Below are 15,406 nucleotides of genomic sequence, written 5' to 3'. Positions count from 1 at the left end.
CTGAGGCTGGCTCAGTTGACTTATCGTCGTAACTAGAGTCAAAGCAGATTGGTGTGAATTATTGTCCATTTTACATGATATAAAAAATTGAGTCACAACATGCAAAATCTGAGACAATTAAAACTCAGCGTGCAAAATTCCATAGCGTTGCCTGGCGAGCGTGGCTAACTCGCAAACTCTGATAAGTCAGAACTTCCCTATTCTTCTTTGTCGGGGGGGGGGTAACCGCGGTCGTACCTTGTGGAGTCAAAAACCGCCAAATGAATCAATTCCGCACTATAAAGTGACAGAAACCTGCAGAGCAACGCAACATTACTTCTTGGTGGCATTTTTGTTATTAATTGAAACATTTTACAGTGAGGAATTCAACCTGGGTTTCACAGGCAGTAGTCTTGCATTCTTGGCCAATTGTGTTTATTACAGTTCCCTGGGCCTAAAACATGGTTGATTTTTGCCGGTACTTAGATCACAAAGAGTAGGTATATTCCCTCGACAAACATTTTTTTGGTCTTCCCTAGGTGGTTCTAGCAGGTGGTCGTCGGGAGTTGACAGGCACTAATGTTACGGATCCCGAGTACCCAACAAAAAACGGGGGCCGCACGGACGGCCGCAACCTTATAGGTAATTCAAGTGGACATTAACAAGACATCACCAACGATATTATGGCGTCAAAAATAGTGTTCTGTTTCCTCTTTCTCAAAATCACTAGGATATCAGTCATTGTATCAACGAAATAATGCAAGTTTTTCCCTTGCCTATTTAACTCCTCACTGCCCCATTCTTCGTCCCTTGATCAACGAGCTCTCAGGGAATCTTTCCCTGGGACTAATATGAATTTACATGTCTTTGAACTTACCAACGTCGACAGCTGAATTCGAAAGAGGACGGTTGCATTTCGCCACTCACATGACCTTGGACATTACTACACTCTTGCAGTAACACTTTCGCAAATGCATAATACTGCAGGCATATTGACAGCCATCCCCCCCCCAAAAAAAAAACAAGTTGGAAAAAAATTATTTTCCTCTGCTTCTTGAATGACCAGCGAAAGGTGGTGTTGACAGAGATTCAGCTAACGTTAATATTATTGCATCTGAGGCTGGATATAAATTCGTTTGAAAGTTCTCGTCATTTGCCCAGAGCTTGATTCCTGTTTCTCTCATAGAGGAATGGTTGACCAGCAAGCCAACAGAGGGAACAAAATACGTCTGGAACCTGGAAGACTTCAACAACGTGGATCCAGCGAAAACAGATACCCTTCTCGGTAAGTTGGATGGGTGAGTGAAAATTTCAAACTCAGAAACACCACCACCACCACCACCACAGCCACAGCAAGAAGTCTTCGTACTTCATTGTTCTCAGGTGATGTAGCTGTAGGATTGATACATTGCCTGCGGTCAATATCTCGGACTGCGTCTTGAATACTTGGCTGCGGCTTAAGTGTCGCACGCGTCTATGTCAAATGGATGAAGCTGCCAGCAAATGGCTTTCTTAGGTCCATGTTAAGTCTACTCAGTCATTGCCAGGGAACTGGGACAGGCTCTTAATTGGCAATATGTTTGGAATTTGGATTTAGGTCTGTTCGAGAGTAGTCATATGCAATACGAGATTGACCGCGCAGATGACGAGGCTGGGGAGCCTTCTATTGCTGAGATGACAGAAAAGGCCATCAAGATCCTGCAGAAAGATCCCAATGGTTATGTTCTTGCTGTCGAGGGTATGTAGATGCAAGTTGGGTGATTTTTTTTGGGGGGGGGGAAATTCCACAGGTTGTATAAGTGGCCGTCAGTATCGATTAGCAATTATTGATCTGAAGACGTACCTCGAGGTTTAAAAAGATTGATGTCGATTCCAAAACGCGGGATTGTCTACAGAAAAACATTGTTTCATGTTGCATTACGTCCTCAGGTGCCCGTATCGACCACGCCCATCATGCTGGGATGGCAGCACGAGCCTTAACGGACACCCTGGCGTTGGAGCAAGCTGTGATCAAGGCAATGGAGCTGACCAACGAAGAGGATACCTTGGTCATCGTGACTGCTGATCACAGCCACACCATGACCATTGGTGCCTACCCGACCCGTGGCAACCCGATTCTAGGTTGGAATGGAAGCTATTTCGGCCGCTATTGCAAGTGATCCTGTCTTGTGCGAGAGCGTCTCTGGTTCTAATGCACTAATGTCGTTAAAGCTATACAGCATTGCTGCCGGTGATGAATAAATGAGGGTTGACGTCGCTGATGCTCCCCAAGTCCGCTGCTATTGTGGAAGCGCCTGCTTAAGCCTGGTGGTATTTACATCGTTGGACTGGCTGTAACCACTGCTCGTGGCGTGTTGGTGCTGATGTCCATTGCTCCATTAATTGTAAACTTTTGCTCATACCATTAAGAGAAAGATATGCCCAACAGAAACAAATATGAACGAAATTTGACACCTTGACATTTTTGGGCAAATTCGATCAAGGGCCACTAGTCAACTGTAGTGGTTGATTCGTGACGTACCTAGCGCATGTGCACTGAGGCTGAAGTGTGAACGACCATAGTAAGCCGTTGTCAGGTCATTAGGCCGAAGGGAAAAAAAGGTGGCCGAAGGGCAAAATCAAAGTGAAAATAGTCCTTTACTATGGTTTTTACAACACTTTTCTTGTATTAAACTGGTCCCCACTGTGCTATTAAAAACGAATAATGGCAACCAACCATGCGACCAATCTCTATAGGCTGGTCGCAAAGAGACGTTGGCAAGACTAGTCCAACCATCGTCGACTAGCGTGCGTTTGATCAGAGTTAGTCCATCTTATAACTGTGGTCCTTGACCGAACTTGCCCTTGACTGCAGGATTATACAATGATGGGATAGGCTCGGATGGCATGCCCTACACAACCCTGAACTACGCCGACGGTCCAGGAGGGCAGTTGGAGAAAGAAAGCTACAATTCAGAGGGGAGGAGACGAAATCTCACAGATGTTGACACAGGTATCCTTTTTAGGGAAAACTTTTCTTGGCTGTGGCTGCACTTGTGGCGAATACCTGCTGTTAGGAACTCTCTGATGGACGTCTTGGTCATCTCCTAGTGAAGGAGGTGAAGGATCATAGGAATGAGACATTTAAGCAACAATCTGTCGGAGGCTTGTTACTGACTTGTTAGGCTTGTACGATTTCTTTTTCTTGCACTGTTAGTTTCGGTACAAAAGAAAGGGAATAACCTCTTCGACATAATTTGTGACTTTTCAGGTCATAAGGACTTCAAACAATCAGCCATCGTCCCAAGGGAAGACGAGAGTCACGGTGGGGAGGACGTGGCGATCTACGCCAACGGGCCCATGTCGCACCTCTTCCACAGTGTCCACGAGCAGAATTACATCTCTCACGTGGTGCGCTACGCTGCCTGCCTGGATATCAAAGAGCACTGCGAGACAAGCAGTGCTCCTTCTGTTGGTGGATATAACGTGCACTTCCTTTTTACCGCTGTTATCCTCGGCATGCATGTTTGGATATAGATTTTAAGTGAACTTTTTTTCATATTTCGTCAGTGTTTTCACGAAATTACAAAAACCATAAAAATCGATACATTTTCGATCTGGAGATTTTCCTACCATTTTATTTCTTTTGACAAAGAACAAATTAGCAGAGTTTCAAAGCAAAATGTTATTTACTTTCCAAGTAACATAATTCCAATGTAGCGAGTGGCGGCATATATGGCAGATGTTTATTGCTTTTAAGTATAAATCAATAGTCGATTTCATCTGTCTTTTCTTCATTTTGGTATTCTATTTAATATCGATGCTTGAGCCACATACGTATGTACAAAGTGGCTATTAACGACTTGGAACGGTTTGACATCCGTTGTATTTATGGTCTTGCATAGACACGTAGTTTCATATGGCTTTAGTTTAGTGACGCACATTCATTATTGCTTGCTGTCAATGGCAGCAGTAATAAATCAAAGTTGATACTAATGACGAATAAGGTGGCAGGTGGTCGTAAAAATAGCTCCCAATGTAAATTGGGAGATTTAGGGGCATGGGCTCTGGCCACCAGACCCCGACATTGAGCAACTTGTAGGAATATAATAAATTAAAATAATGGTTTTCATAGTTGGTCCTTTTTAAAACAACGTTACTGTTATAACTGCTTTCTTAAAAGGGTTAAGCTAAAGTACTTTCACTTGCATATTTATTGCTTGGTAAAATCTGATATTACTAGATAGCTTCAAGTACATGTAGTTAAAATTGCATGATGATTGCCTGGCTTTGTATAATAGCCCAGTGACCTATGATGTGAATAAACTGAGTGATCAAAGCTAGATGCAAGGAGGTCCGAGTATATTTCAAGGGCTGGGTTCTTTGTGCTTGCGTGAAAGTGTGAGAATAGTTTGCATTGATCAGTGAAACCTTGTGTTATCGCTGATGAATCGTTGCTAGAAAAAATCCATTAAATCATCACTTATTACATTAAATCCTTTCCTTTAATATCGCCACTACTGAGGACACAAGTAAAGACCATGAATGATTCAGTTAAAATACATAACTTGACTGAAGCTTTTGTGCATAAGAAAATCCAGTTTGCTCTTGCAAGTTCAATTACACGATTCAGGGAAGGCCGTGTTTTACTTGTATCCTTTTGCTGGCTCGCTTCGCCACTTGAGACCACGTGGTCACGCGGTTTTATTTATCACGATATCGTCTAGATAGTATAAAGCTACCGACCTGTTGACAAACGCGCATCTCCAATATGCAGTTCCGTAGCTGGGATAAGTTTTTATTACCACTGAACACAATACATGGAGCCTTTAATGCAGTGTATCGCCGAATTGGCGGGAAAACCCCCAGAAAACTCGAGACAGCCAGGGACATGTGTCTTCTCCTTTTCTTTCAGGAATAAAGCTTATTTCTTATCAAAAATATGGTAACAAATGCCAACTTCAGAAACAGAGTTCCGCTCTTAGTCAATCATTGCCAGGATTAGGAAAATCATCATACCAAAAGAAGGAGCCCTGCTGACTGCTATCAATTACTCCTAAAAAATAGAGATATGTGATTGTGATCAAAGTGTCAATGCTAATAGACCAAGTAATCAATTATTAATTTCTAATAGCAACAAAGTTCAAAGTATGGCGAAGTAGGTTCATGGATTCATGAAGAGAATGAACTATTACTTTCACATCAAGAAGCTTAGTTACACAAGCTGGTTGAGATGGGACGAGACCACAATCGCAAATACAGTGTATAAATCCTTTCTTTTTATGCAACATTTGCCCAAGGGGTGGACAGTTTTAAAGCGTGAAAATCAACTATAAATTCAAAAGATTTTTAACCATCTTCCGTGAGGACAACTGCAAATGAAAAGGGCAGTTTCAATGAATCAGATTATAATGGTACACGCAAAATTTAATTAGTAAAACAGAACATTTATTTTTGCCGATATATCTTTCTCCCTCACGTGCCAACATAATGCAAGTTATCCTGCCTGGATGTTGGTATGCAAAAGGGAAACGAACTTCCTAAAACTAAAGCCCGTTTATACAGGTAAACATAAAACAGAAATGGCACACCTTCCTTTTGTAAATTAACTATTGCATAAAGATTATTTGTACCTAAACTTCGCTACGGTTGTAAACTCTATGAAAGAGCCATTGAGTACTGTCTATATTAAAGTGTCTTAGCTTTAAATACTAAAAAAGGCTACTACCAAGACACTGCTTAATGCCAGGTAAGCTGGGCTGAGTTTCTTGCAAGGGGGTGCGTTACTTGTTTTACAATGCCCCTGGCTGTTGAGACAAGCGGCGTACTTGACGACGTGCGCTATGTAGTGCTGCTCGTGAGTGCTGTGGAAGAGATGCGACATCGGTCCGTTGGCGTAGATGGCCACGTCCTCTCCCGCATGGGACTCGTCGTCCATAGGAATGATGGCCGGTTGGGCAAAGTCCAGATGCTCTGAAAATGGAAAATCTACATTTTGTGATAAAACGCGACAGTAAATGGTTAACTTTGCATCAGTCTGTTGAAACGCTAAGCAAAGGTTGCCGTTGTGCGAAACCATGCATGGAGTTCCCTTCAACGTGATTTTTGGGGCAATCTCACATGGTCTGCATTTTGCAATCAGTCGATCTATGATAAAGCTTGCCTGTGTATGGACACTTCCAGCGATTGACATCCAGGAATCATGACACGCCATGTAATGTTCTATCAACACTGAAAGTGATATTCGCAGTCGCTCTGCAGCATTGTAGACTACAAGGAGAACGATGGAAATATAATATACAATGGACCGGTTCAGTCGTTCTACTATCTCACTCATCCTTTCAAACATCGCTACATAGCAAAGAAAATCATGCTGTTTTCACTGCGCTCACCACCGACGAGTTAATTGCACAAGTCTAGCAAAGCCCATGATACCGATTCGAAGTTTGAAGGGGATTCAACGCACCGGTGTCCTCGTGGTTAAGATTCCGCCGAGCGCCTGTGCGGTTGTAACTCTCCATTTCCAGCAAGCCGCCAGGCCCGTCGGCGTACAAGAGGGTTGTCGTCGGTAGACCGTCTTCAGCTTCATTCCCGTAAAGTCCTGAGAGTGTATGTTTAGAAAAATGAGCTTCATCTGGAGTCACTTTTTACAAAATATTGAGAAGCTCGGTGAATAAATGTCCATCTATTTATGCCAACAGCGACAGGGATTAACTGGTAATTACAAAACTGGGAGCAAGAAGCTCGAGCTAACTGTTGGTTAAACATCAAGTTTCACCAAAACAGAAAGGTTCCTCGAATATACCGTCTTTTGATAACTGGCAATTCATATTTGACACCGTGTATTATTGTAACACATGCCGGTTCTCAAAGTGATTACAGATTTCAAAGTGATCGGAGATTTATTTACCCAAAATGGGATTGCCGCGGCGAGGATAAGATCCAATCGTCAAGGTGTGACTGTGGTCGGCCGTCACGATGACGAGAGTGTCCTCCTCATTGGTCAGTTCCATAGCCTTAGCAACAGCCGCCTCCATAGCAAGTGTCTCCAGAAGGGCCAGCCGGGCTGTCCCGCCGTGGTGGGCGTGGTCGATGCGTGCACCTGTTGTAAATATAAAAGCAAACCAAGTTCAGGGAAACTTTGCACTGATGCTGATTAGAGACACAATGTGAAGGGAAGGATATCCTGCACAAGGAGCGCGGTACATTGGGGATGTCCACTGCAGCTCTTCCTTTTACATGTACGTGTATTACTAATGTCATTTGCTTCTGAGGCAGCCACTCACAATACTGAGCACAAATATTAACAAGTCACACATATATATACCTTTGTCACACTTGCACGATTGTACTATATGTAATGAGCTAGGTTTGCATGAGTACATTAATTAAGGCCTGTGGCTTGACTTAGGCTGGAGGACTTATGATGGACTTAAAAGCTGCAACGATATTGCTACTGACGTTACCACTATGTCTACTGCTACGCTTCTGCTAAAAGTGTGGCCGTTATAATGCTGTAGACGCTCTTGCAGGTATATTGGTTTTACATAAAGGGAGTTTCGTTTTTGATTATATACTCCGATAACCGGATTCAGTACCAAAATTAGCCCCAAAAATCAGTACTTCGAATAGACGACCAGATGGCATACCTTCTACTGCGAGAACAAAACCATCCGGGTCCTTCTGCAGTATCTTAATGGCTTTCTCCACCATCTCGGCAAGAGAGGGCTCTCCAGCTTCATCGTCAAGGCGGTCAATTTCGTAGTGCATGTGGCTCCTCTCAAACAGTCCTGAAAATAAAGTTGTAAAATCGTTGCATAAATACAGTACAATTCTCTGCAATGGGTACAATGAGCTCGATGCAAAAGACAAGAACCCCCCAAAAAAATTACAGAAAAATCTATTTCCATGTTTACAAGCGTTTTCGTTAGTTTGTTTTTTTTTAAAGAAATTTTCAACAATTGCTCAACTAACCAATGAGGTGGTCGGTCTCACTTGGGTCGACGTTGTTGAAGTCATCAAGGTTCCAGACATACTTGCTTCGATCCGTCGGCTTGCTCAGAAGCCATTCATCTATAAAAAATGACACAAAATTGTAAAAGTGGACGGTAGCCAGCCTAGATATGACTGATGAGCCTTTCATTTTTATAGTCGTAGAACTGCTAACATATAGAAGGACATACTCCTATCCATTTTTTTTTTTTTTTGCTTTCGGAGGGCAAAGTGCGCTCTGCCGGGTACTCGTTAAGTCCGCAGTCCAATACTTTCCGGTACGTACTTATAATGTTACGGCCGTCCTCTCGGTGTCCATCTTTTTCCGGATATTCCGGATCGATAAAGTCCCTGCTGGTAAGCTCGCGTCTTCCACCTCCGAGAATTACCTGTAAACCACACAATGCTGAAGTTATTATCTTCTCAATTAGCCAACAAAATGCTTAAACTCAAAGAGAACAATGTGATTGAAAGAACGAGATTGTGCAGGTTGTTTCCAAACTGCTCTAGAATAAAATAAGAGTGCATGCCTCTGACGTTCCATCTAAAGTAAAGCGTTACCTCAAAGTCTTTGCCGTTCTCTGCCAGCTGCGATCCGATGTCCGTGCAGCCCAGCGCACGCTCCTCAGGCGGAACGTCCTCGTCGTCCTCCCAGTAACGGTCTGGACAGTGGGCATAGAGGGCAGCAGGTGTAGCGTGGGTCACCCGTGACGTGGTCACGAAACCCGTGGCCTTACCTGGATCGAATCAGCAACCAAGGCAGTTTTGATCACAGAGCCTCTAGTTATTTGTTCTTTTCATTTATTTTTTGGCTACATAATGAGCAAAACACGGTGCCAGGACGTGAATGCATTGAGTGTATTAAACAGAGTTGCAGCTCGTAGGTCTACTAAATCATGATACGGTGTTACAGACAATATGGACGAACAGAAAAGCTTGAGGAATTTACATCAGAACGAGAACAACCAACACGATGAGATTGCATTGAATGATGTCGAATGTCATGATGCTGGTAGTGGATGGGTTAATTGAAGTTAGCAATTTTGAGATGCCAAAACGGGGAAGATGGTGATACGGTGATGATACACGTTGGTGATGGTTGGAAGTGACGAAATGGTGCGGTGATGGAATTTTGATGACCACGATTCTACTGATGATGATGGTTATTTGGAAACTGCAATGATGGTTACCGTGTTTGTTATTTTCAGTGACAGTTGTGATATTACTGAAATATATCATCGAAACTGTAAAACACGACCACGCTTGTAGGATAATGGTGCTCGTCCTGATTGTAGTCACTACTGCAGAGATAGCAATGGCGACAGAATGACCAAGAACAGAAAAAAACCAGTTTTGATTAAAGTGGTTAGCAGCATGGTGACACAAAGACAAACGAACAGAAGACGATGACGTGACAACTTGGGTCACCTGCTCTGTGAGCTAATGTCAAGAATGACTCTACAGACGCATTTCGAGTCGTCGAGCAGTCAGCTAGCAGAGCGTTCTCGTCCAGGCCCACCATGGCATCGTTGGTCTTCACACCGCAGAAGAACGCCGTTGCCGTGGCGGCAGAATCGGCTACTTGGCGGTCGACCCCGTATGTCTACACATGGCAAAAAGAAATTCATGTTTAATTCCAGTGACTGTGGAGTAGAGTAAAGGGAAATTTTGTCACCTGCTTTGTGGGCCAAAGTCAGGAACGACTCCACCGACGAGTTCAAAGTCGAAGCACAGTCGCCCAGTTTTGACCTGTCGTCCAGGCCAATAATGTCGTCTCTCGATTTGACGCCGCAGAAGAAGGCAGTCGCCGTTGAGGCTGAGTCTGACACCTGGCCGTCGACACTATACGTCTGTTAGATGAAGGGTGTGGATTAATTAGGAGATGGAGTGGTTAGTGGATTATGTGACTTTATCCAGTGGTGTATCCACCTTTTCGTTTGCGTGCGGGGGGGGGTAGGGCAAATTCAGAAGCGAATGCAGCTTTGGGCTCATTCAACATGATGTTGGGGGGGGGGGGTAAAAATGTCAAAAAGCCTCGCACGGTTCCAGCACCCGTGTTTTATTTCCTGATGTTGTTTTCTCAGGGTTTTCGCGCTAATATTTGAAATACCAATTCCTTTTTTCCTACTCATCTGGGAAGTATTTTTAGGAAAAAAATGATACACCACTTGCTGTATCATTACACAGACATGCCCGCAGTTTAATGTGTTGACTGACCCATTGAAAGCGACCAGTCAGTGGGTTGCTGTAGTCCTGGCCTTGTTGGGATGGCGTACACATAACATTGCGTGTATTAAAGGCGGCCAAGTATGATTAGATGGGAGAAGAGGAAACAAGGGATGCTACCAGTGGAATGGACGATTGATGAGGTGAACCGGTCACGAGCTGTTTATCCTTGGCTGTCTGAGTCAAACTTTGCCTTTGTTGAGTCAGTAATCACGCTGTTGGCCCTGATCGAATCCACGTTGTTAATTCCAACATGTTTTAGTCAAACATTTGTCCATTTGTAACTTCATCGGGTCGTTTATTCAACATTTTAGTCCTGATACAACATAATTTGTCAAACCTGAAACACCTCCATTCACTTATTGTCATACAGGAAATTATAATAACATAGTGTATAAATAAATTGTATTATTAGAAAGATCAATTAAACCAAGCCCTGTTACATATATTGTCTGATAAAAATTGGAGCAATGGAATCAAATATCCGACTAAATCCCCGGTGTTTTGAATGGTCCAGCAGGTGAAAACACTGTGTGATTTTGCCCACGCTTACTGAAGCAGGCGGGGTCATGGATCGGCTATCGAAAGACCGGGGGATGCACTTCAAAAAATAACGCACCTTTGCCAGAGCGAGACTCGAGAATTTCTCCCAGGCGAGCACCGTCTCTTCCCCAGGGTATCCCATGTTCTGTCCCTTCAGGATCCGAGCTGCAGTCACGGTGGAGATTCCCATGCCGTCGCCCACAAAGAATACCACGTTTTTGGCCGTGTTAGTATTGAGGGTTCGCTGGCGGTGAAGAGCTTTTTCCAAGGTTAGTTGCGCCTGGTCGTTCCAAAATTGCTGACCTAGCCGGAAGAAAATTATGGTGAAAGCGCAATAAAATGACAGCTGGTAGTTTGTTTTCATCAAACAAGTTTTATTTAATTTCATCTATAAAGTTGTCCGTTCCAAATCAAACACTCCATATTCAGTCATGGTCATATACCAAATAATAACCTGTAACGTACAAACTCCAAAAGTCGAAAATCACAAATCAGCAGCCCTTAATTGTTTCTTGTCTCGAGATGTTTTGTTTGATGCATACTCTTTGATCTCAGACCGTTTCATGAAGGTTTCCGCAAACACGTTTGAGCTTGTGTACAAACATCGCTTTGGTTGGGAAGTATATACACTTTATCCATGCTTTATCGGACATAGCACGCTCTGACAGTGCAGTGCCTAAGCGAAGGAAAGCATGCAACATGTAACCGATTTGGCCAGTTGTGTCCTCTGTCTCATCTCTTTTCTTTCTCTTGTTAAGTCATACAGGCCTGCAATCTCTCTCAGATATAATTCACACAAATTCATGCTAAACATATACCGTCAGTAAAGAAGCTCTTTCGTCTCTCCCTTGGGACCAATTAAAGGCCATGACTGTTCACCGGGACAGTACAGAGCAAGAATGTCATTGGATAATTATGATCTTTGCCCAGAAACTCAAACAAAAGTGATTATAATCAATGTTGTGTCTGCTATTACATATCTCTCCTTATCCACGAGGCCGAGAGGCAAATTACTTGAATTTCAATAATGTTTTTAAAGTCTTTGGTTGAAGTCGTCTGGTACGCAGACGGTGAGTGAATTACCGATCACGAGACGAGCAGGCCTTCGGGAGTTAAAGGAACTGCGCAATGGATTTATAATAGGATCGCTTCTTTTGTGCACGTTTAACTCCCCTTAAATGTGCGGAAACTGTTCGAAATATTAGTTGAGTGGATGGTTAAGTGCACGTTTTTAAACATTCAAAATTGATCAAGTTTTTCAAGAGAAGAGAGGGCGCTGTTATATAGAGTACTGTTAATCCCAGAAGGCACTTTTCAGTTTGCACATTTCCATGTTCAAATTTTTAACCCAAAATCTGTTGTTTGAAATTTGTCATTTAAAAAAAGAGCAATAAATTGCAAAGGGAAATGAAAATCTCCGATAGCAAAGTTAAACAAACAAACGAACAAACAAACACCCCAACCAACCAACCAAAAAAAAAATCTAACATCTGCTGTGTAGAAATAAATGCAACACTGAGGTTCAGTGCCTCGGATTACAACAGTTTTTCTCACGAACATATGAATTCACAATAGCAAAAAAAAAAAAAAAAATAAACAAGTAAAAAATGAATAAATAATGAAGCCACAAAATGTAGATAAAAATGGCACAAACAAAAATCGAAACACAAAGGACTCAAGTTCAAGATCTGCAAGTTCAAGGATTTTAGACACGTATTTCTATCACAGGCTCACTTTAAAGGTTGTTGTGGTAGGAAATGCCGTGGCTTCATGAAGGCCACAGACAAAAGTTCCATGAACGCGGGAACGAATGTCGTAGCGTGTAATGCTTACAATGCAGGTTGATGGGTTCAAGTGAAATTTTCTTCCATCATTAATTTGCATTGGGTCCATACACTTTGTTTCCTGCTTGAGGAGTAAATTTGACTGAATTGAACGAAAATCGAGTCAACTGTGGACGTTTCAGATATTTGAATGTATTTAAAGTGTACCCCAATAGAAAGTTGGGGTGACGTGCGACATGTCATAGGCCTAAGGGCAGTTAGTCGATAGCAGTGTACAGAAAGACTATATACACACGAGAGCACCGACCACACCTGTGCAGAGTCAACGACACTATCGATTGCATTCATCAGACATCGTGATTAACTCGAATCGATTTTGGCAGGGGTGTTCACAGAGGCCACAATTAAAATAACTATAGGCCTGATCTAAATACACTGTAGGCAGGAAGTTGTAAGGCAAAAGCCCCCTTCAGGCCCTGAGGAAAACAGTGAAGTAGAAAGTGGGAACTAATGCTTCTGTAACAATCTGTGCTCCTGCATGTTACCAGTATACGTGCTCACAAAAATCAAGGAATGCGCTTGTGGTATATCGGAATTTTGACAGAAATCATCTTAATTGCAAACCGATTTTTCGTTCTGCCAGACGCGCAAGGCCTTTGCCTTTCTTGTGACATTGTGTACCGTCCTTGCAAGTCTTACATACGGGTATAGGCCTATAGTGGTATCATGGAGGTACGTGTACAGGCCCGTTTTCTTACCAGTTTGCTTTATACAATATACAGCCAGTTCGTGACTGGAAGTACGGTAGGAACATTTGATTTTTCGATCTTCATTTTTCAGTTCTGTCACGATATTGGTTCACGACCATATGTTCCTTCCGTCGGGTCCCAGGTTGGCATGAGAACAAAGTGAGGCAGGGAAGATGAGTTTTACATGTGCATCTTATAATAAGCATAGGCCGAGTTGGCTACGTAACATAGCAGAACCGTCGCAAAGCGCTGACTCAGAAACAAAACCTTTTGATTCTGCCTGAATCGCTTTAGCACAGTGCAACAGAAGCGATTCAAAATGTAGTCTTGATTAAAAAAATGCTAATTTACGCTGGACACTGGTGTAATGGGTGTAATTGACGGTATACAGCGATGAACCAGAGACGACGCCTGAATTGTTTTTGGTCAACGGTGCTACTCATGCGTGTCTATACAAGACAAGAAAATGCACGATAAATAGCATGACTGCATAAATAAATGTACCTTAATTCATTTTACCTTGCGAGCGGACCGGACAGACACCGTGTAGAACAACGCAGACCACAGCCAGGGCCCCCGGGATCAGAAGCCGTCCTAGACCCATGATACCACTGGAAGTATCGGTGTTCGATTGCAACTTCCCGAACTAAGTTGGGCGTGCAAAAGGACTTCGCTCATTCGCGACCGGTTTCACTCTCAGTGACATTGCGTGTGCTTATATACCCCCCCCTTCAATGAACTTACTGACCCCCTGGATAACCTCGGTGTGACCACGAGGATAGAAACAGTTGGGTTTTGCTTTCGCTCACGCTGTGAAGGTCACGCAACTGTAACATTTTTTCCAGCTGCGGTATTTCATTTTCCCCCTTAAAGGTGACTGCTTTTTTTGCTCTCAACAACTGCGTAAACATAGTATGATTTCGATTATTTTTAAAGGAACATATGGCCAACTAAAGTCTTTCGATTCCTTACCCTTAATCCCTTTGTCTGCGTGGAACCGTTTATTTTTCATGTATTGACCAGGAAATCTGGAAAGCAATTAAGCTGATAGTCTAGCTTACTTAACAAACATTTCGTGCCAAGAATCGATAAACTCGATCAACAACACATCATACGTGTACCCCATCTTTCGGCTCAATGGGAAAAAAAAGATAAATAATAAATTGTTGCAAATTGCTTCTAATTAACAAACTGTTCATCCAGCTGTACCTGTGTTTACAGAGTCACGACGTATGACCGTCAACCGTATGAAAACTGTCAATAATGCATCAATTATCAATTCAGCTAAGCACGGGGAAAGGTCACAGTTCAGCGCTCAAATTACATAAACATATTGTACGATCCTTCAACACAATAGGGTCTGCTCTTTTGACGTCACAGTCATGTTTCCCTACAAGTGGCCGGCAGTACAAAAGTTAAAAAAAAATATATATATATTATTAATCCCAATGCATCTATCAGAAAACTAGCTAATAAAACGCGTACATACACATGTAAAAACTACAACCCCATTTGAAATCTATTGGACAAATGTGGATTTTGAATGAAGCAAGGAAAAGGTATTATTTCTGTAACGTTTAGCCGCCCCATACAAATTGTTGGCAAATGAGTGGTGTATAGACACGACTCTTTATCTCACAGATGCAGCGTGGTTAGTATGATAGCGTCTACTTGAGAAAACACCGAATATAAAATTTGGCGTAGTAAAGAAACGAAAGTCTGTGTTCCGTCACTCAGGGATTTGTTGGTTGCAAGACAGATACTTGATCGTTGTAAGTTGTTACGATACGCACAGAGGGAGCTGTAGGGGAAAAAAATAAAAAGTGAGGAAGATAAACAAAAAATGTTTAGACACTACTGAATTTTGGCCGTGTACTTTCACTTTGTGAGATTACATATGGGCCGTTAACGCGCATTTTCTACACTAGCTCCAGAGGAAAACAAAGCACGTTTACAATACAGCTACCTACTAACTGAAAACCAAATTGTCCGAATGCACTAAAACCTAGCGAATGTAGAAATAAGTGACGACTCGTGCCGTATTTCAGTAAGATATGCCATTTCTTCGTCTAATATTTGATGGTGTTGAGGTATAGCATGGCATATTGGACATGCACCCAAACCGCGTTGCCAAAATATCGAAATGGAAAATTG

At 42.6% G+C, this 15,406-nt stretch overlaps 2 protein-coding genes across 4 annotated transcripts; one reads left to right on the top strand and one right to left on the bottom strand.

Annotated features, from left to right (window-relative positions):
• Nucleotides 1-465: 465 nt before the first annotated feature.
• On the top strand, nt 466-4,311 carry LOC147796464 (alkaline phosphatase, tissue-nonspecific isozyme-like). Its single transcript, XM_087147264.1, has 6 exons — nt 466-621; nt 1,166-1,264; nt 1,577-1,717; nt 1,909-2,100; nt 2,834-2,971; nt 3,230-4,311. The coding sequence occupies exons 3-6, from the start codon at nt 1,597-1,599 to the stop codon at nt 3,493-3,495; spliced, it is 717 nt and encodes a 238-aa protein (XP_087003390.1). The 5' UTR covers nt 466-621; nt 1,166-1,264; nt 1,577-1,596; the 3' UTR covers nt 3,496-4,311.
• Nucleotides 4,312-4,732: 421 nt separating this feature from the next.
• Nucleotides 4,733-13,996, bottom strand: LOC110986547 (alkaline phosphatase-like). Of its 3 annotated transcripts, none has more exons than XM_022248489.2 (10): nt 13,772-13,996; nt 10,796-11,022; nt 9,626-9,800; nt 8,512-8,687; nt 8,237-8,339; nt 7,933-8,031; nt 7,608-7,748; nt 6,869-7,060; nt 6,425-6,559; nt 4,733-5,931 (listed from the first exon to the last, which is right to left on the bottom strand). In XM_022248489.2, exons 1-10 carry the CDS (start codon nt 13,854-13,856, stop codon nt 5,663-5,665), a joined length of 1,602 nt encoding a protein of 533 aa, XP_022104181.1. In that variant the 5' UTR covers nt 13,857-13,996; the 3' UTR covers nt 4,733-5,662. The 3 variants fall into 3 exon arrangements, with proteins under 3 accessions (XP_022104181.1, XP_022104180.1, XP_087003389.1); XM_022248488.2 differs by lacking the exon at nt 9,626-9,800 and adding an exon at nt 9,379-9,553 and having other exon boundaries at nt 13,772-13,995; XM_087147263.1 differs by lacking the exon at nt 9,626-9,800 and adding an exon at nt 9,379-9,553 and having other exon boundaries at nt 13,757-13,985.
• Nucleotides 13,997-15,406: the final 1,410 nt, after the last annotated feature.

This window comes from Acanthaster planci, linkage group LG16 (assembly GCF_054643075.1).
Source record: "Acanthaster planci isolate LZ-2023a linkage group LG16, COTS_SCS, whole genome shotgun sequence".
In the NCBI taxonomy this organism is placed as follows: Eukaryota; Metazoa; Echinodermata; class Asteroidea; order Valvatida; family Acanthasteridae; genus Acanthaster; species Acanthaster planci.
The sequence above is the reverse complement of the archived record's forward strand: the minus strand, read 5'-3'. Positions and strand labels throughout refer to the sequence as shown.